The following is a 20182-nucleotide window of genomic DNA, read 5'->3' as shown; positions in this document are numbered from 1 at the left end:
TACAGGAGACGATGCTGGAATTTGGGTAGTGGTCTGTCTAAAAGCGGTGGTTTTCCTACACTGGGCAAGTTAACAATAAAAGGAAGTCAAAAAATGAGGAGCAGGAAGGAGAGGGACCAAGAACCCTGAGGCAGACAACAGAAGTTAACAGCCCTTGATAGTTTTATCTTCAGTAACAGAAGACCTGGGAGGGGAGTCTAGCAGACTTCCCATTTGTGAGACTCTGAAAATATAGTAAAGAGAATCCAAGCATTAAGGTAAAATAGGTTTCAGGAAAGCGAGCAGAAAACACTCTGATACTGTGGCGATGTGCCTAATTCTGAACCTGTAATCTCAATACTAAGTGAATAGAAGTTCACTAAGAACTACAGCTCATCACACAGCTTCTCTGGTATCATAAGCATCAGCACAAGCCAATTAATGTGTGTACCTACCAGCTGAAGTTTCAATTACATTTCAACCAAAACTCTTCCATTAATTTGAAATGGTACAAAGATCTATTACACAACAGACTTCCACTTAACCAGAAGTTGATAGTAAGTTAGAGAAGACAACAGTTTATAATCAAAGGATTACTTTGAAACTGCTTTGAGGTCCCCAGAGCAGATAACCCAAGTAATTTGGTAAGCAATACTTCTACCCCACAGCACACAGATCTGGACTTGCCATGTAGTAACTTTTCAGTAATTCACACCGAGACTCAGAATCACACAGACAGCAGCAGCCAGCACTGATACAGCAGTCTGGAAACAGCTGAATGCATCCAACAACAAACTCCTCAACCCTGAACACAAAGATCACACACCTTTAGCTCTTCCAATACCTACGTAGTTCCAGCTTGTGGTGCAAGCGCCTGCTCTATCTTATGAACAGATTTCCTCTGATGTGTCATTTAAATCTGAAGGAAGACAAGACAAGCGCAGCTGTTTGAGTCAGCTGCAGCAAGTTAAATCAACAGTTCCTTGCCAGTTCTGTACCAAACATGCTTCCACAACAGGAAACAATATAGCCAATTTAAGGAAGATTTCTTTGCCTCTGAAGAATTACCTGAGATTTTCATCCACCTCGTTCTCCTGATTGAAAATTCTGACCCACCCACTATCACTAGTAAATAAAGTTTTCATTTAAACACTCAGATTTAAGTTTATTCATACACAGCAAAAGTTCCACCTGCATATTAAAAACAAACAGATTAGAAGTAAATGTTTTATTCTTCCAACTAAATTCCAGTACTACAAGGGCAGTAAAACAATGATACACTGAAAAATTGCAGCAATAAACATTTGTTAAAGACTGATAGAATAAATAAAAACTACAAAAATGAGAAATCATATAAACCCATTCTTAACCCCCAAAAAAGTCATGGAATACAGAAATGCCCTCCTTCACTATTTCACAGGCAGTACTGTGGGCTATTTGCTTAAAATTGTCCTGGGATTACATTCTAACTTAACTGTGATTACAGCTTTGTTGTAGTGCACAGTTATGAAAACCACACTAACTTCAGTCAGAAGTGTCATTCTACATTTTTTATTTACACAACCAGTGAAGGGCAACTTCTAGAACACCAGCTTTAATCCTTTACTTTTTCAAACTTAACATAAGAAGCCAAATTGTAATGATACAGCAAATGAGGCCACTGGTATTATTACAGGTAGCAAAGGTCCACATCCAGGTGGTACTGACATCAGGGAGCACTCCAAAACCAGTTGCTGCATAAGAGTGGTTGCCACTGACAAAAGCTTGAAATAACCTGTGTTCACAGGGGGAAAAAATATGGCATTGCTGCAAGTCTTTACTGGGACAGCTTGCAACAATAAAACAGGGTGTATAGGGCAGCCCACATATGCAGAAAGTGTGATTCATGAAACGTCTGGAAAGAGACAAAAAACAACAGTTAATGATGGAGTTAACAAATGCCAGCTCTATCACAAACCTGCTATGGCAATATCAAAACCTGCTTTCAAAAACAAAAAACCAGCATGTTATGGGAGACAGTTCTAGATGTTTTAAACAAAAGCTGCATTTTATCTCACGCATTCCTTTCAACCTTGGTCTTCCATATTACCAGTTTAAAGTATTGTAACCTGGGGCCTAGCTGAAGCTTAACAACAAACAATGGCCATTTAAATTATTGAACGTTTGGCAATTTAACACTGCTATAGGAACCAGAAGAAATAGATACTCACAACTGGCAGGCTGTTCTCCATATCGTCGCATGATTTGATCATGCGTGAACTTCACAAATGCGTCATATTGTTCTGCAAGCATGAAGCATTAGAAGTGTGAGTATACCAAGTTTAACTCAAGCTGAAAATATTCAAGGCTACTTTTTTGTACATAGAAATCATGTAAGTTAAACACACATCCACTAACAATAGTTTTAAGTGACTTTACACAGTTCATAGCTGCTATTTCCTTTTCAACCCCAAGAACAATGCAGCACACGTCCCCTTAATTAAAAGACTTTCCCTTACAAAATTCTGTAACGGGAAAGACAGTAATATGTTCAAAAAGAATTATGCTGCACATACACAAAGACCTCAATATACCTAACACCTGCTAAGCGTCAGACACTGTACTTTGAAGTAATCAGGTGTGCCCATTTCAGAGTTCCATAATGGGGGCAGAGTAGTTAAGCAAACACAGCATTAAGGTCAGTGCTAGGGTTGGAACGTAACTCCTCTCTGCTCCTATCACTACCAGATGTAAGAATATTAATTTGATGAAATGGAGACACGGAAGTACAGGAAAGGGACTTGCTACGGAGTTAGAAATTCTTTTTGGTGACCACCAGAAAATCAAAAGCAAACAACAAACTAAAAGGATGAAATGCTAAGTGACTAACACTTGACTAACTCCAATCATAAAAGTAGCCACAATAGGAGACATATAGTTGACTGTGGACTTCATGAAAACAGTTACTGTGTAATCTGAAATTCAGATATCAAACATATTAATTTGGCTTTGACCTAAGCAGTTATTTCCCAGAAAGATTATTCTTTCTATACACGCATACATACAAATACATTCGCAGTATTTTATTCAGTTTTAATATTGCACTCATCAGCAGGATATCACCTTTCAGAATTAGGAAATTGAACAAGGAGAGTAATATCTACCAGATGCCGCTCCTCTCCATTCCCCTTCCTCCCTTGTGGAAAAATACATGTGCAGCAATGTGGGGTGTTCTGAGAAAAGGGCAAGGTCAAAGAAGGCAATCTTCAACCAAAAATGCAGTTAGATTTGTAGTGGTTCCTAGTCCCACAGGTTTGCCCCATTAAAGTCCCCATCCTCTTGCAGGGATGAGCTTCACCTTTGAAGTAAACAGGGTATCAGTAATCAGCAAGTAGAGCAGCAGCAGCCCAAAGTACGGACCTGACCCAAGGATCTAAGGACATTCATCCCTGACGGAAGGGGCCCAGGGTCACAGCAGCCAGTTCCCCTCTGCCCACAAGCAGGACCTCTGTTCACTGTAGTTCTGACTGATGGCTTTTCAGCAGCCACGTGAGGATCTTAGCCAAACAACAGAATATCACAAAGAGCAGATTGAAGGATCTCTTCCCCAGAAACCATTTCCAAAAATAACAGCAACTAGAACTTTTCCTACACGTATGTATTAAAGGCCAGAAGCCAACATGCAAGCTTTCTTCTTTAAAGGTTTAAGTCAACATACACCACTGTATCATCTTTGTGAAAACTAGGGCTTTGGAAATTTAAAGAATCCATGGTTACTAAAAATCCCTTCTTGTGGCGTTCGGATTCAGAAAGTTAAGCAATCCAAAGGTAAGAGCAACCTACAGTGAACTGCTGGAAAATTTAAGTGAACGCTTGTAAAGATATTTACATCACTGGCATCCCTTATCATGTATGTTCTAACTATTTTAAGTCAAAAGGAGGCTAAATGATACGAATACAAATATGATTACCACACTCTACAATCTGACCTTTAGTATAAAAAGCTGCTTTTCACAAACAGGTTCTAGAAAACCTTTCAAACTGAAGTCTAACTTAACCCTTATACTCCTTCTCTGGTTTTAAAATCTGCAAAGGGTCTTGCAAACCCAAGTTCATGCTAATACAGCAGTTTCAGGTAACAGACGCAGGAGTGAAAATCAGGGCATTACGGTGATCTGAGTTTTCCACTTATCAAACACTCACTCTGCACAAAATGCAACTCTGCTCACAAAGAACATGGGAGAAGAAAAAAAAAAGGCAGTATCTGGATAACTACCTATAAGAAAATCATGATTCAGAAATGAACGAGGAAAATATCTGAGATCGAAACATTCAGTTAAGTCACTTGAAAGCAGCTATTCAACTGAGATCTATTACAGAATTTCCAGTTACATTTCCATCGACTTCACTAGTTTGTAAGAATGAGTATCACCTTATTGTACAAAGTTTAGAAAGGGATATAATCATTCTGTCAGCAGAAAAACATAACTGGCCTTCTATGTAAGGCATTTCTAAATTCTTTTGGCAGTCTCTCTTTCTGAATTCCCATAATGATGAAAAAGATTTATCGGCTTGATATATGGGATGCAGTAACACAATCTTTCTAATAGCTCTTTTGGTGACAACCATCACAAGAACAAGTAAACCTAACTCATCTCACTGTAAACCACAACCCCCCAAACAGAAACCATCCCCCTTCCTTTCCCAAAAATTGAAAAAGAAAATGTTCCCTTCGGGACTGACAGATGGAGCACATGTAAGGAACTTGCCAGAGGGGCTCCTGCTTGTAAAGAACTACAAGTTTGCACTCAGAAAGTGTCTGGAACAAATGTAAATATATCTGGTCTTCAAATGGTTATTATGATCACTGCTAACTGAAATGCATTTAAGAGAATGCAAGAAATGACCCAATTCCCAACATAAATAAATTAGAAGAAAAAAGCTCTATGGAGTCCTAATTCATCAGTCTGAAGCAGGTTAAAAAGAAAAAACATAGAAATGGAACATTAGGCCCAAAGCAATAGAAGTGTTTAGAGCTCTAGTTACAGTTCTAAATAGATGTAGATTTAAGAAAGACTTAGAACTATAGGAACTTCTTATATAGCAATGGCAGATCAGCAAGCACAGAACATGAACAGAGGCTCAGGTGCAGAGACAGTACTGTCACAGGCCACCCACAAGCCTGACACAAGTGTGGCGACTTTCTGCATGGGCATGCCTGCAGAAGGTCTTATTCCCACACCTGAAGAGATCTGCAAACTTTAATTCTGATGTGTTTTCAGGTGGGAAGCAGAACAGCCATGGGTATTCAAAAGCAGGTTTGCCCCCAAAGAATGCACTCATATGTTCATTATCATCACACTAAATATTAAATTAGATGCCGAATCATACTGTGAAGACACCTCCCTCTGAATGCACCAGAATTTAGGTGCTCAAATGCTAGCAAGATGAAGTAGAGGACTTCAACAACTAAAGAAAGGTCATATTTACAATGCTGACATTAACATGATCCTTATGGAAAGGTAAGTTGGCATCACGCGCCAAAAATATCAGCTGAATGGTGCAAAATACAACAATTCAACACAGAGCATCAGAAATGCAGCTGAACTACTGACGCTCAGGCAGATACCAAACACCACTGGCAGCAGTGTAATGGTCAGTACTGGGAAGAAAAAAGGAAACCTTAGGTACTGTCATCTTGCCAAATTCCAGAAAAAGGAAGTCAGTTCCCAAGCAGGAAGAAAAAAAGTCCTTCACAAAGAGCTCTTAAGCCAGTAGAATAGAAAGTCTTTCTGGCAAAAAAAAATGAGGAAATGATCAATTCAGACATTATAGCAAGAGAAAGTTCTATCTGAAATAAAACCACTGTTTCCATTGATTAGTAATACCCAGGAGTCATAGTTTCTGTCCAAGGCAGCATAGAAGAAAAAAACCTATCAAAGAGACTACACATCATTTTTTTTTCTGTCCTGTATGCAAAGTCATTCCTTAATCAGATTAGGTCAGAAAAAAAATACAGCGTAACACAAAAATCAGAAAAAGTTTTAAGCTTTCCAACTCAACTTAACACGTTATTTTGAACTATAATATACCTGCAAGTTTTGTGGTCAAAATTTCTTCATACTCTTCACGGATTTTCTCTTCGCGTTCTTTCAGCAAACGTTCACAGATCATTCCAACTTGTCTGAGAGTAAACAGAGGCTGTTCTTTTTTCAATGGTGATGATGCTGCAGATGAAGTACCTAAGATTAAATATTTGGGCATACCAATTTACATTTACGAGTAGTTCGGAACCATTTTTTATCAGTTTTCTTCACATCTTTTACATTAAAGAACTTTACAAAACATTTGGAGAAGTCTTTCTCTGCCATTTGAACACTTCTAATTACTACTAAAGTAAAATTGGACACTCAAAAGGAAGACAGGTATCAATGGATAATACGCACGGGTATCAAAACACCAAGAGTGTTACACAAACACTGTGAATGCCACTTAGATGGCAGTTGTCATTTACAAATTTAAGCTTCTATTTTATGTAAAAAAATTACAGTATAGCGTATTTGTGCAAAGACAGCTGCTTTGCAAAAGCCTATTACAATATCAGAGGCAGAGTATGCAGGATGGTCTCTTGAGAACAACGCAAGCTTTGTGTCCTACTGATTTTTAAAATGAGAAGCTACAATCTTCCAGATCAATGCTAGTATTGCCAAAAAAACCCAACAGTAACTCATGAGAAGGTGCCATAAACCACCAGATAACTAGGGAGAATTATTTACACAAACAAGAGTCTAAAAACACATAGTGGAATTACACAGAATTTTCTGGGTACCTGGCAAAGCTGGTCCAGTAAGAAGAAATGCATGTGGCTGTGCATCAGTAGAACAACAAGGATCTGTCTGCTGGAAGCTATTTTCTAAGTGTCTCCTCTTCTGCATGCGTTTGTACTCCTGTTTTATGTTGTACAGAATTTGTTCTAAAAGAAAAATAAAAAAAATTAAGCCTAAAATAATTACATTTCAGCATTTCACTTAACTTTTTCCACTCAAACACCTAACACTGTAGATAATTAACAGATAATAAAAGCTAGACTCCTAAAACATGGCCTGCAAACCCCACTATGTTTTACCCAAGACACAAACAATGAAATTAACTAAAAGAAAGGTAACTCCAGACTGTTTTCACCAGGAGAACACTAGCAAAAATGTTGTTAGTTAAGGTCAGGTATTGGTGCCAGAGTACTGTTAACAAAAATAAACAGCATAAGGTTAAAATTTAGGAACTATCAATTATACAATATACACAGATGAAAATCAGGCTATAGCACTTCTACTGGTATTCATCATCTTCCCCTCATACATGGAATTTGCAGTCATCTTTCTCCCGCAGACAGTGTTTTATCATTCATACAGTTAAAGGTAACAAAAGACTCTAGTATAAAACATGTACATGAAACACCATTCCTCTCTGTACAGTTACTGGCATACAGACAGCAAAGTGAAGAGGAAAACACCATTTTGACAGAACATGCATAAAGCAGCTACTGCTTAAAATCTCAAAGAATTGGAAACTGACGGGCAAAATACAAAAGCCTTCCACAACATTTTTGACAGCCTCAGATCTATCCAAATAAACACAATGGATGGATCAGTAGTCTCTTTTAAATGAGTATGGCAATATGTAGTTCAGCATTTGATTGCACTGAATAAAATACAGCAAGTGCTTTTAATCATTTAATCTCTGTTGTAGAATTACAGGGAAAAAAGTAATCCTTGCAATAAAACTATCAACCAATCCTGTGTGCCTTCTCTCTGAAATTCCATGTACCAAAAGGCTCTCAGGTGCATCAGTGCCCTAACTGCATAGCCTCTGGCAATGTAAAATATTAAAGAAAAAACAAACAAACAAAAAGCCATTTTCTGTTTTTCACAGGAGACCTTCACAGAAAGAGACTTCTGAAGACTCTCTCTTTATAAGAATTCTTCAAATGCTTGAATGCATTTTTAAAAGTTTCCCTACAGGATCGGCTTCCACTGAGACTTTTAGACTTTTGGCAAAGACAGCTTTCCAAAACTCAGAGACATACAAATCCATGTGATCATGTCAGAGTTGCAAAGGACTCCACTCAGTACCTTCCCGATTCTGTTTGGCATTTTGCCAATACAATACCATGAAAACTTCTCGACTAATTTTCAGGTTTGTGAACAGTACGCTATTGAGGTTCCATATTTGAACATTTTCTAGCGAGCAACCATGCGAAGCAAGTAACTTCACTACCAGCTTATTAACTCAGTGGCTGAAGCCTATGCTAGACCAAGCAGAAGCAAACATTTGCCAATTCCTAGTTCAGAGGTTTAACTATTATGGCAGTTCTTCAATTCCGTAAGTCATTCTGGGGGCTTCCAATTTATAAAAAGAGAGGAAACCATTTCCAGTCAACAGGAATACCAGTATTTTCAGCAAAGAAGCATCTTGTTTGGATTTTGACCACTGATGAAGGCCTTGCAGTTTATACCTTTTCAGTCCCATGCCTACAGTGCTTGTACAATTTTCAACTCCATAAAGGGAGATCAATAACTTGGTTCAAAGAAGCAGCAAATGCAGAGGACGTAATAAGGAAGCACAGCAGGGAAATTAATAGAAGGAAACTATGAGAAAGTGTGAAAAAAGTACTCAAGGGTGGCTAGAGGATTCATACTTTTTATAGGGCAAGATACATACTACACTCCAGCGTGGTACAGAAATACATAAACCAGGTTAAACCAAGATGCAGTCAGGCTTCCAAAATTAAATAGAATCCCATGTATAATTTGTCACATGCATACACACTGCATCAGTCAGAGAATGGCCCTGCAACATTTTTACTCAACAGCATTATGGTAGTAAAATAATACTTTCCCTCAGAATCAAATGCTGTTCTAGCTAAAGCAATACTGCATAATTTTCAGTGGGAACCAAATTAGCCCTTAAGATAACATCTGTCCTAAAGCATGTCTATGCTATGAGAAACATGACTGCAAACATTCACACTGTATTTACATTAACTGAAGAATGTAATAGACCATGTGCATCCTTCACTATGACTGCTTGGTCTTGGGCATACTTTCCAAATTCCGTATGAACTGCAAAAACATCAGCCAAATTTCAGGAGTAACAACTTTGATAAAAATCTTCTCTACAGCTCTTCTTTATATTATGTTTTTGCAGAAACATTCTCAAACCACATTAACCACCAAAATCATTAAGAAAAAAAAAACCTAAACAGACTCTGGTCAATGGATAAAACTGCAAGAGTTGAAACAGCAATTATCAACCAGGTTTCCTCCCTAACAACCCCTGCAAATTACACAGAAATGATTCAGAGAAAATGTTAAAATACCAGCCAGAATAGAAGGAGCAAAAGCAACAGGGGGTGGGGAACAGGGAGGGGAGGCGGAGAAATCAGGTACTGACTTTGGGAAAACAGTTAACAACTGGGATAGAAAATTAAGATCTGTGCACCAAGGATACATGATTCTATTCCAAATTATATTGAATTGCAGACACAGAAGTCTCAATGGTATTACAGTAATTTCATCTACTTCCAACCTGGCAACACTTTTTAACTTTCCATCTTCAAATCCTGCTCTGAAAATCAAAAATCTCAAGAAATACCACCGATGGATACATTGGGAGATCCCTGTCCTGACAAAACCACTTCTGACAGTTTGCATTACTATAACTTCAGGTAAAGGTATAAAACTAAGCAAAGCCAGTGGAGGAGGGGACTATTTAAACATGACAATACACTGTCTACATTGCAAACAGCTACCAGAAGAAAAAAGCCTGAAATCTGAAGTCCTTACTGAACACTTCTTGAGCATGTACCTAACCTGGTTTGGTAAATGGTATTCCTCTATTTAGTCTAACTTACAAGATTTAAGGCATTATTGCTCAGCACAGAGAACTGGACTACAACCTCTACTCAGTAGTGTGCTGCTAGTAGGCAAGATGACTGTGAGAAAGTTTCATACTTCCCCATTTCCACCATTTGTAAAATGGAGATTAATAGTCAAGAAACACAAGTTTAATGTAGCACTGAACTGTTCAATGACTTCTCACATGAATGATCAGGCTAGTAATGCTTCAGATTAAGCAGGCACATTTTTGCAGCAGCAAAGACTGAGTAGATGTTTTTATTAACATACAGTGGCATAAAAACTTTGCCTTGAAACAAAACTACTTCATTGTGAAGTGAAATGTAAGCTTACAAATATTTATGACTGATTTTAAATGAAAATCTGAATAGCAAATGGAATTGTTTTGTCTTTTTTTTTTTTTTTAAGCAACCTAGGAGAGTAAGAAAAGTTGTTTAAACGCACCGAGTTACTTCTTAGAGTTTTGCTTAATAAATCCACAAAAGTATGTTTGATGAACAAACAGATCCTGTTCAGAATAGTTTTTACAGCATCTCAGCACTTGAAAGAAGCCATGAAATATTAAAGCCGTGCAAACCAGACAACTTTTGCACAACACCTATATGGCAGACATCTAACTGTAAAGCCCTTTAAAACTCTGGCCTAGTTAAACAAAGCTTAGAGTTAGCAGATCTCATTCTCCAACCTAGTTTTGCTTCCAGAAAACCTTCCTGCCTTTTCAAGTTCAGTTTCTTAACCTCCCTTACTTCCAATTAGCTCTGACTATTCTCTCTGCAGTTGACAACTGAATTAAAATGTGCATTTAACTAGTGTCAAACACAGGACAGGGGTTTTTATGTGTTCTGCAATGTGGAGGCCCAAATTGCCTTCTTCAGCAATGACATGCATTTAATTAACAAATTATTTTATACATATAAAAATCTACAATCTGAAAGTACACTCATTAAAGAAAATCTAATCTAAGTGAGCTTCTCTATAAACTGAAGTGAGAACTTGCCTCGTATGTATTAGAACTCATTAGATGTTTTAAATAAAGACTTGCATCCACCTTATAGGTGCTTAAGTTCAAATCAGACATTGTACGTCAGGCAGTAATTTCATTTATGAGATGACAAAAGGAATATATTTAATATGATCAAACATACACCACCGTGGCCTATCCTCAGTTTCTTTTTAATTTCACTTTATCCCCTGTGCTCAGTGTTTCCTACTGGTTATTGGTGCCTCTGAAGGCACAGAGCTAGCTAACAGGAAACACCAGGCAGAGGCACTGAACGTGAGAATTAGGCTTGCTGCATCTAGGGTGGTAGCAAGAAAAAGCCACGCTCCTAACACACCGAAATGAATTAGTACTTCATAAATGACATTTCAAAAGATGACTCTGAATCCCAGCCAGTTACACAAGACTGTATTAAATGCCCCCCTCTCCTTCAGGTTCAAGGCTAAGATGAAGAATGACAGAGACTGCTATGGTCTCACCATGACCACTAAAGACATAGGGGATTCAGTCAAATACACCTGAATATAATGAAATGCACAAATACTCTCTTTTTATCTGGAGCTCTGTGTACGAAGAGCATGAAGTTGAGTACATAGGTTCATGAAATACTGCATTAAGATGAAGGACAGCATTCACACCAGTCTTCTTTCAGAACGTGAGATATGATTCAGGGAACCAAGATTTCACAGTTCAGCTGCTTTCACACCCAATGAAGAGAGGATGAAACGCCAAGGGGACAAATCAGAATTCAAGTTTGACATCTGAAATATGATCTGTCACACTAATGGATTACAAAGCCAAATACTCATTTCCAAGGAGTGATGTCTTCTTCTTACTTCCTTTAATTCATGATAAAAAGGCAAGTTATTCTTTTTCAAAGTTCTGTCATCTAATTACTTCATCCTGACCTGTAATTACCTAGAAATTATGTACAAGGGAAACAGCAGTTCAACTTGAAAAGGTAACAAGGCAAACAATTATTTTCTCCATTTTAATAACTGCTTATCGACTATGAAGGTGCCGATTGCTTCCCCTGAAGGATTACCCCCCCCACCCCCCCCCCCTTTTTTTTTTTGGCTTGATTTTTAAACTAGCAATCTCTCATCTCAGTTCCTAGCTTCTCTCATTTAGCTGAAGGGAACTTTGGCAAAACACGTAGGAAGGTGACTCAATAGACTGAAATCAGAGTAGCAGTTTTCCTGGCCCGAAATGGAACCTAAAGCTCAGGTTTCAGTTTGCAATGTCACCATTAATCATATGTATTCAAACCTGAACCATGCCTGAGATTTGTTCTAAGTGAATCAATCAAATGCTATCCTGATGTCAACGGCATACATCTTCAGGGATTTCACCTCCTGTTAAAGCAAAACTGCTTCATTGTCCTAGTTCAAATCTGTAACATTTCCATTAGGCCATCACCCTTATTCAACATCTAGTTGATGCTACCACATTCCTAGTTTTGGTGTCCCCACCAGACTAATTTTAAGAAGCTAGCTTCCCCTAAGGGCAGCGCTGCAGCAGAGCAATGGGTAACAGTATTCTTCGCTTTTTGTATCTATTCAACCAGGGAATCCACAGGCACAGACAGAAATTAAAATAATCCAGATATTCCTCTTACTCTCTCGCTTTGGTCACAAACATCAGTCAGTCCAGTTACGTTTCTTAATTAGGCATGGTCTGTTAGACTTCAGCAATAGAAGGTACACTTCTGGAAATCATGCTCACCTCAGAGGAGCATGCTCTAAGCCAGAGAGAACACTGGTTAACGGGTACACGCTCACACTTCACAGCCAGCGTCTATAGCTACAGAACGGACAGAAGCAGCTCATAATGGACTCTGTGGCACAGAGCTGGCCACCTCACGAGACCCAATTAGTCAAGATCTCAGGCTGATGAAGGTTCTGGTTCTCCCACAACAAGCTGGATGCTCACATATGCATTAGCTCATTCTGCAAATGTGTTATTTCAGGAAATCCCAGTTCTCCTGATCAAGGGGTTGAGGAATGAAAAATAAATCAAGCAGTGCAAAATGTATTAGACACAGCAATTAGATTTTTCTCTACACATAAAAAAATGTCACATTGCATTTATCAGACTTGCCACTGAAACAAAAAACTGCTTCAACACTTTATGACATCTACAACCAAGGGTATTTAACATTTATAGTCACCACAGGCATCTATATAGAAATTTCTCATATAAATTAAATTATCAAGTCCAGATGCAGCCATTATGTGCTGGGGTTTTTTGTGGTGTTTTTTTTTAAGGGGTGGGAATGTTTTGTTTTTTAAAATCCTAATGATTTCTGCAATACTGGAGCACAATGAGAAACTTGGCATCTTGCCAAGATAATTTAGCCATAAATACACATGCAGATAAATGTTAACAAAACAGAAATTAAGCAGAAAGAGATGCAGCACTACTAATATGTCACATTCCAAAGCCAGCAGATCTGTTCATTTAAAAGCCAAACCTGTACTGGCCACTGTCTGACCACGTTATCAGACAGAAGTAGTTAAGCTTGCTCAAGAGGGCAACTGAAAGGTCACAGGAGGACAGCCTATAGGGAAGACTAACAGTTCTTCCTATTCAAAAAGGTCAAAGTCATTTTCTTGCATTAACTTTGAAAATTTGTGTTAATTAGAACCAATTTTTATTCCTAGATTATTCTGTGACAGAAAAAGGTATACATTAAAGACAAATTTGTCTACCTTCTGTTTGTAAAGAGTCCTTCATGAGAGAGGGACTCTCACAACCAACTCTAGTTGCCATCTTTAACTAGAGATGTTTGCCATACACTTGCCATTAGAGCAGCAAATACCAATTATGCATACTCATCATTAAATACTGCATAAATTCAAGAGTTTCCATATTCCATCAAACTTTTGACATTATCTCTGCTTGGGTTGCAACCATTGACCTGAGTTGAAGGACTTTCTCAGTAACCCCACCCACTACAATTTTTGGTTTGCAAACATTAGTTAGCTGCTGGGGAAGTGTTGAGGCAGACGAATGTTTCAGATGGAGGAAAAACTGCATGTGCAGATGCAAAAGTTTGTGGATTTTTAAGCAATTTCACAAACTTTTAAAATACAACATTCTTTTTGATCCTACAAAGTTCTAGGTGCAAGTTAACTTCTGATTTTGGATGAGTATGGAAGTTTGTCTTCTCAGTTACTATGTACCATGAATTAGGAGATTTCAATCCCTAGGGTCAATGCCTTCTCTCCCTCCTCCACCCCTCCTCCATTTCTTTGGACTGTATTTCCCACTGTAGAAATATCCAGACATGCAGGCTTTCTAACACTGATCTGCCTTTGAATTTAACAAACAACTAGTTTATTCATAGTTTTGCCCAGAATATAATATTTCATCAGGGTAAAACTGCAAATAACAGTTCTAAGACATCCAGCAGAGAACAGAAAAAATACTTCCGCTGCTTCCTCCTTTCACCCTCCAGAATTCACTTAACAGCTTTGGAACAGGACAGCACCCTTAGGGCTTCAGAGGAAACTGAACACATACAATGCATTATGCACAGGCATCCAGACCCAAGTGCCGTTGTTCTTATCATACAGAACAGTCTCATTTATAGCTATAACTTACATGAAAGTAAAACTCATCTGTAGTATTCAAGCAGTAGAAAACTAACCTTAGAGGAGCCACTCTTTCAAAATTGAACCCGTCTTATGCCAGGCAGATATGTTCTGCATGGGTTATAGTGGACACAGTTTTGAAAACGTAATTCTAGATGCAAACAGTGGTATAGAAAAATTAGCAAACATACTCGGAGCATGCTCAAGCCAGTAAGCACAATTCCACAGAAAATATAGATGGTAAAGCCACAACTACAGTTTGGCTGCCAAATTCATTGAGAAACTGGAAGTGACCTAACAGCTGTTCAAATAACCACAAAACATTAAAACACTCTTGTGAGAGACAAATTTCATCTTGAATAAGCCTACCCTCTCTCAGACAGACATATCATTTATTTGTATATGACCACTCTACAAAGACAGCTGTTTTCTCATCTGATTACCACACTGTATTCTTAGTTCTCAGCACCCTCCTCAATCAATCCGTATTCTGCTTCCAGATAATTAATTTTTGAAATGATTAACCACTAAGAGGTTCTGGTGCTGATATAGTCTCCATTGGGTGAAGTTAAGCACTACCAGGATGTAGTATCAGAAGAAAAATATAAAGTATCAGCATCGGGTTTAATATCCAGAGCTCTGATTTCGTATGACCATTAATTTTCATTAAACAAAATTCAGACAGAAACTTTTTAAGTGCCGGAAACCTAAGCATTACGGTAACATGCTGAGAAAACCATAAGTGAAGTCAACTGAATTCTGGCTATTGTTACTAAATTTCTCAATATAAAAACGGAACAAAATAGTGACTCAGTCGGGAACACTTTTAAAATCAGACTGGAATTCTTTTCGCACACAGAGCAAGATTTATCTGACCCAAATGCAAACATCTACATCAGAAATAGTCATGTAAATTCATTTTACAGTCAATGGAAAGCAATCCATATTTCTACAGCACACTTTGCCTCATCCTAAGTCAGAGCTCTAGAATAAACCATCTGTTTCTTCCAACCGACTATCAAGAAAACCACAAATTATTAGGTCAGATGTACATTTACAAAATTAGATGAGATGAATCCCACACAATCTTTCAAGTGGCCCCTTTAAAATGATAAGCTCTATTTTGCTCGCTGATGGTCGAAATGAAATATACACGAGGTCATAATACCCGTAAATTCAACTGAAAGTAAAAACTAAGCAAGCTGCTTAACACTCGCGTTTGCACTAGCACCATATAAAGTTTTTTTTCTTGTAAAAGAAACCACAGAGGGAGCTTTTAAGCAAAACCCATGTAAATGTGCACAATTTATAAATGCTTCAAATTTTGCTCAGGAGCATTCAAGTGCTGTCAGAGACATTTTGATGTAGTGTCCTTCACTTTTCGTTGTACTATACAAATGGCTTACATAAAACACACCTTTGTCAGTAGAGAATCACCTTTTCACATGGGTTACCACCTGCACCTCTGATTTTCTCAAGGGAAGATGACGCCTGTATTTCCTCAATTCCAGTAACATTTCAGTTTTTAAGACCTTCAGAATCATTAAGATAGGAGTTTAGGTATTACCTCAAATACTGCTGTAGGTTATCTCTGCTGAAAATTTTGTTGATTTCTCTCCTTTCAGCAATACACATTTACTGGTCAGACAATATTTATATTAAATATTCATAACCTAAGCTCTCCAAATCCCAAAGAAACAAGCCAAAAGAAATTCTTGCAATGAAGCAACACTTATCTCCTAAAAAGAATCAAATTAATTACGATTTTAAACATCTCTCTCAAAGCATATGTAATGCCTCACTGTACCAGGGAGTGCCATCCATCACTACTCTCATCCCAGACCGCTGACTCATTCAAGATCTTTCCTAGAGGTTCAAAAAAAATACCAAGGCACTGATGCCAAGTTTAAGTACTTTGTATGCCCTCTATATATTCTCTCCATAGCAGTTTTTTATTATTTGACTAAAACCTGTAAAAAAGACGTATTCTGCTGTACAGTTTTCGGAACCAAGAATACCAAAACAAGGCACTGTCCTACATGGAGGAGATGGCAATTTGAAAACACATTCAAACTTACTGCTCGGCAATACCAGCAGTAACCTGGGGCCAACTTTTGTATAAAAGCGAGTACCGAACGCAACAGCAGAAGGAATTCGGCTGCAACAACTGCAGAGGGCTTTTTCCCTGCACACAAAGGACACAGATCCATACCTCAGCGCTACAGCCACTCATGGCTGCGAGCTTAACCGTTCTTAAGTGCATTACTGGAAGCTACCCACTAGACTAACCGTAGCAAGGGCCAATCAGCCCTGTGTCCCCAGCCAAGATTCATTCCTTTCTTCTCTCCCTACTCGCTGGTAGAAGGAACTCGGTTGATTTTTAATTGACAACAATTACACAAGCTGACCTGAAGCTTTTAGGGCCACCAGTTGACCCATCTCTCACACGTCAGGAATATAAAAGGGTTTCGTTCTCGCCCGACGTCTCCGAGACGAGGAGACGGCCCGGTTCCATTTTATCTGCCCTAAAGGCAACTCTCACCCTTGCACACAATCGCTTTCATCGCTCGGTTTTCCTACAAAACTTTAAGGATGCCACAGAACGGGTCACCCGGGACGGTGGCACGCATTAAGGGACTGGAAGCGGAATTACCCCCTTTGTTTTATCTGCTTTTGCCTTTTCCCACTGGCGTTTTGCGGGTGATTGATGACAGGCCGCGCTCCCCGCCCTCCCTCCCCGGCCCCCCCCCTTCCCCGATGTCTGAGCAGCGGGAGGAGGTGCCGCCGCCTCGGCTCGGGCAACGCTCGACCCACCGATAATGGCTGCGAGGGATCGATGGGGGCCCCACCGAGAGGGGCCGCGGCCGCCGGCCGGCAGCGAGCCCCAGCCCCATCCCCGCCCCCGCAGACACGACGGACACCCCCCCACCGCCCCCCCTCAGCGTTTCCGCAGCTTGACTCGCCCCTGCGGCTCTCCTTGCCACATCCAGGCACCCGTGGAAAAGAGGAGGAAAAAAAAAAAAAAAAAAAATCCTCCGTGCCCGTCCCCGACGCGAGCAAAGCCGGCCTCCCCCTTTCCTCGGCACCGGATCAAGCCTCCCCCCCGCCTTCCCCCGCTCGGGTCCCTTTCTCCAGTCGTGTCCCGTCCCCCCCGCCCCCGACCCCCTTTCCTATGGCCACCCGCCCGCATCGGCTCAACCGCCCCCCCCTCCCCTTCCTCCCCGTCCCTCCTCCCCCTCTCCTGCTGCAAACGGCCATTTCTATTGTGTCTCCGCCGCGGCGGTGCCAAGCCGAGCAGGGATCGCCCCGGCCCCCGCCGCTGCCAGCCACACAGCCCGACAGAAAATGGCTGGAGGGGGGACGCGAGACCCACCCAACCCTCCCCTCTTCTTCTTCTTCTTCCTCCCCCGCCCCGGTCGCCTTCCCGGCCCCCTGCCCTCCGCACCCACCACCCCCCCCCTCCCCGCCGAGGTCCCCCCCGCCGCCGCCCCGACACCCCCCCCCAACTCCCCGGCCCCGGGGGACTGCCGGGCACGGCGGTGCCGCCTCCCCTCACCTGTGGTGAGCCGGGACGACACCTCTCCGAAGGGCGAGGGCTCCATGCGCAGGTATTTCTGCGGGGAGGCGGCAGCGAAGGAGGAGGAGGAGGAGGCGGCGGCCGAGGCCGGGGCTGACAATGGCGCACATCGCCTCCGCTTCGGGGACGCCGGGCTCAGCAGCGGGTCGAAATCCAGAGTCCTTTTCAAAGTGGCGCCGCAAGCCATGGCGCGGGGCGGCGGCGGCGGGGCGGAGGAAGGGGGCTCGGAGCGAGGGGCAGGGGAGACGGCGGCGGCGGTGGCGGCAGCCGGCCCTGCCCAGAGGCGCCTTCCCCGCTGTCTGGGGCGGGCTGGGGGGGAGGGAAGGGAGGGCGGCAGGGAAAGGAGGGGGCAGCTGCGTCAGGGCCTCCGCCGCCTACCCTGTCGGCCTCTCTCTGGGGAGCGGCCCCGGCCCCCCCCCCCCGGCGGGCTCTCCGGCTCGGCCGGCTGGATCCCCCGCTCTCCGCCGGCCGCCCTGCCCTGGCCGGGCCAAATTCCGCCCGCGGCCGGTGGCGGGGCGGGAGCTGGGCCGAGGGGCGCGGGGCCGGGCCCGGCTACCCGGTCCGGGGCCGCCGATGACGAGCGATGGCGGCGGGGCCCGGGCGGCAGCGGCGGCGGCGCTTCCCTCTGTGACTCCCACACCAGCAATATGGCGTCAATAACAACGCCGCGGATTCAAAAACCAGCCCCCCGCACTGCGCCTGCGTTCCTGGGGCGGTGGCGGCCGCAGAGGCTCAGGGGACTGGTGGTTTCCCCGCCCCGGCCCCGCGGCTCGGCGGCGGGAAGCCCGCAGGGGTGACGGGACTACAAATCCCGTCGTGCCCCGCGCCGCCCGCCCCGGCTTCCGGGTTCTGATTTAAATCCCCCCTCGGAGGCTGCGGTGCGGGGTGCGGGTTAAAGGACGGGGCTGCGGCGGCTCTCCGCGGGGCTCAGGGCTCGGCCGCGGGGGCGGCTTCCCGGGCGCCCTGAGGGAGCGGCGCGGCCCCGGGGAAAGGGACGGGGGGGGGGGGGGGGGGTGTCTCCCGTCAGGTCCCGGAGACACAAAGGGGGAAGAGAGCCCTGCCGCCCGGCTGGCCGGCTGCGGCCGGGGAGGGGAGGGGAGGGAGGGAGGGAGAGGGCCGCCTCCCGTTACCGCAGGCGCCGAGCGGGTCCGAGGGCGGCTGTGTGTGAAATAAGGGCAAAGCGCCTTTAGCGGCCCTCCATGATGAACGAGGGCAGGGCAGGGAGCGTGCGGGAGTCGGGGGGTAGGAAGCGGGTGGAGGTGACAGCTGAGGGCACGCCAGGGAAGGCCTCACGGTGCCGGGAGCTGTGTCTCGGCGTAGCCAGCCGATTTCCTTGCAGTTGCGTAAAGGGCTTTCTCGGTTAAGGAGGGCGGTGAGGGAAGAGGTTCAAAGAACTAGAGCCGCTGGTGGGAAGCGCGGAGCTCTTTCCTGGTCGGCTTCCTGATTGAAAGAAACTGTGTCGCAGTTCAGCCCAGTGGAAAAGCCAACAGGGGTTGATGGGCCCCAAAATACATGTAACTTTGGCTTTTCTGTATCTAATCCTGTTAATTTAACTGTGAATGTAAAGATGGGTCGTCTTTGGAAGGTAAAATGAGGAATATGCCCTCAAAAACTTTAACACTTTGGTGCTTTTTTGATTGTCTTGCGAAATATAAACTAGCCTTTCTCTTAATGATGTTTAAAAAGAACCCCAAACCCAGACCAAACCTTACTATCATTTGGAAGCAAGTTTTTTGCTTTGCATGTTCCATGTGTGGTGTATATTGTTAATTAAGCCATAACAGCATCCAGTCAGCCTAAACACAAATCTGATGTCTGTGCTGGCAATATGGTTGTGCTGCTCTTAGCGTAACTGAGGTTTTGGGTGGTGGGGTGACCTAGCAGAGCCCTTCTGCCCAACAAAAATAGAAATAGTAATTAATAATCTGCTTTCTGTGACAGATAGCTCATGACGATGTTGGAACAATTAGGTGGAATTCACCCTAGGTTTGCCTGCCTTGCCTTGGCCTAAAACTAATTACAGAAAATAGCAAAATGATTCCTCTGCTGTTACCTTTTCCTCTGTAGAGGAAGTACTTAGAGTATTTCCTTGGTAGGGAGGATGCTGACAAGCCTTTCTAAAGCTGAGACCTGTTCT

General features: G+C 42.5%; 1 protein-coding gene across 4 annotated transcripts; it reads right to left on the bottom strand.

The window, feature by feature from the left end:
- Nucleotides 1-1192: 1192 nt before the first annotated feature.
- AKIRIN2 (akirin 2) lies at nt 1193-18708 on the bottom strand. Of its 4 annotated transcripts, none has more exons than XR_003927111.2 (6): nt 18025-18708; nt 6788-6931; nt 6051-6185; nt 3123-3316; nt 2190-2261; nt 1193-1873 (listed from the first exon to the last, which is right to left on the bottom strand). XR_003927111.2 is itself a non-coding variant. In XM_030040419.2 (5 exons), exons 1-5 carry the CDS (start codon nt 18230-18232, stop codon nt 1863-1865), a joined length of 570 nt encoding a protein of 189 aa, XP_029896279.1. In that variant the 5' UTR covers nt 18233-18703; the 3' UTR covers nt 1193-1862. The 4 variants fall into 4 exon arrangements, 2 of the variants coding, with proteins under 2 accessions (XP_029896279.1, XP_029896266.1); XR_003927110.2 differs by having other exon boundaries at nt 6051-6200; nt 18025-18703; XM_030040419.2 differs by lacking the exon at nt 3123-3316 and having other exon boundaries at nt 18025-18703.
- Between the last annotated feature and the right edge of the window lie 1474 nt (nt 18709-20182).

The sequence above is a fragment of the Aquila chrysaetos genome, chromosome 2 (genome assembly GCF_900496995.4).
Source record: "Aquila chrysaetos chrysaetos chromosome 2, bAquChr1.4, whole genome shotgun sequence".
NCBI classification, from domain to species: Eukaryota; Metazoa; Chordata; class Aves; order Accipitriformes; family Accipitridae; genus Aquila; species Aquila chrysaetos.
Note: the sequence above shows the minus strand (reverse complement) of the source record. Positions and strands in the feature narration are given on the sequence as shown.

What these genes read in the sequence shown, in the direction of transcription:
- AKIRIN2 (XM_030040406.2), bottom strand. Translation starts at nt 18,232, where the DNA reads ATGGCTTGCGGCGCCACTTTGAAAAGGACTCTGGATTTCGACCCGCTG. An exon ending in TACTGGACCAGCTTTGCCAG is followed by an intron (nt 6,201 to 6,787) that starts GTACCCAGAAAA and finishes ATTTAATCTTAG; the next exon opens with GTACTTCATCTGCAGCATCA. An exon ending in TTTGACCACAAAACTTGCAG is followed by an intron (nt 2,262 to 6,050) that starts GTATATTATAGT and finishes TCATGCTTGCAG; the next exon opens with AACAATATGACGCATTTGTG.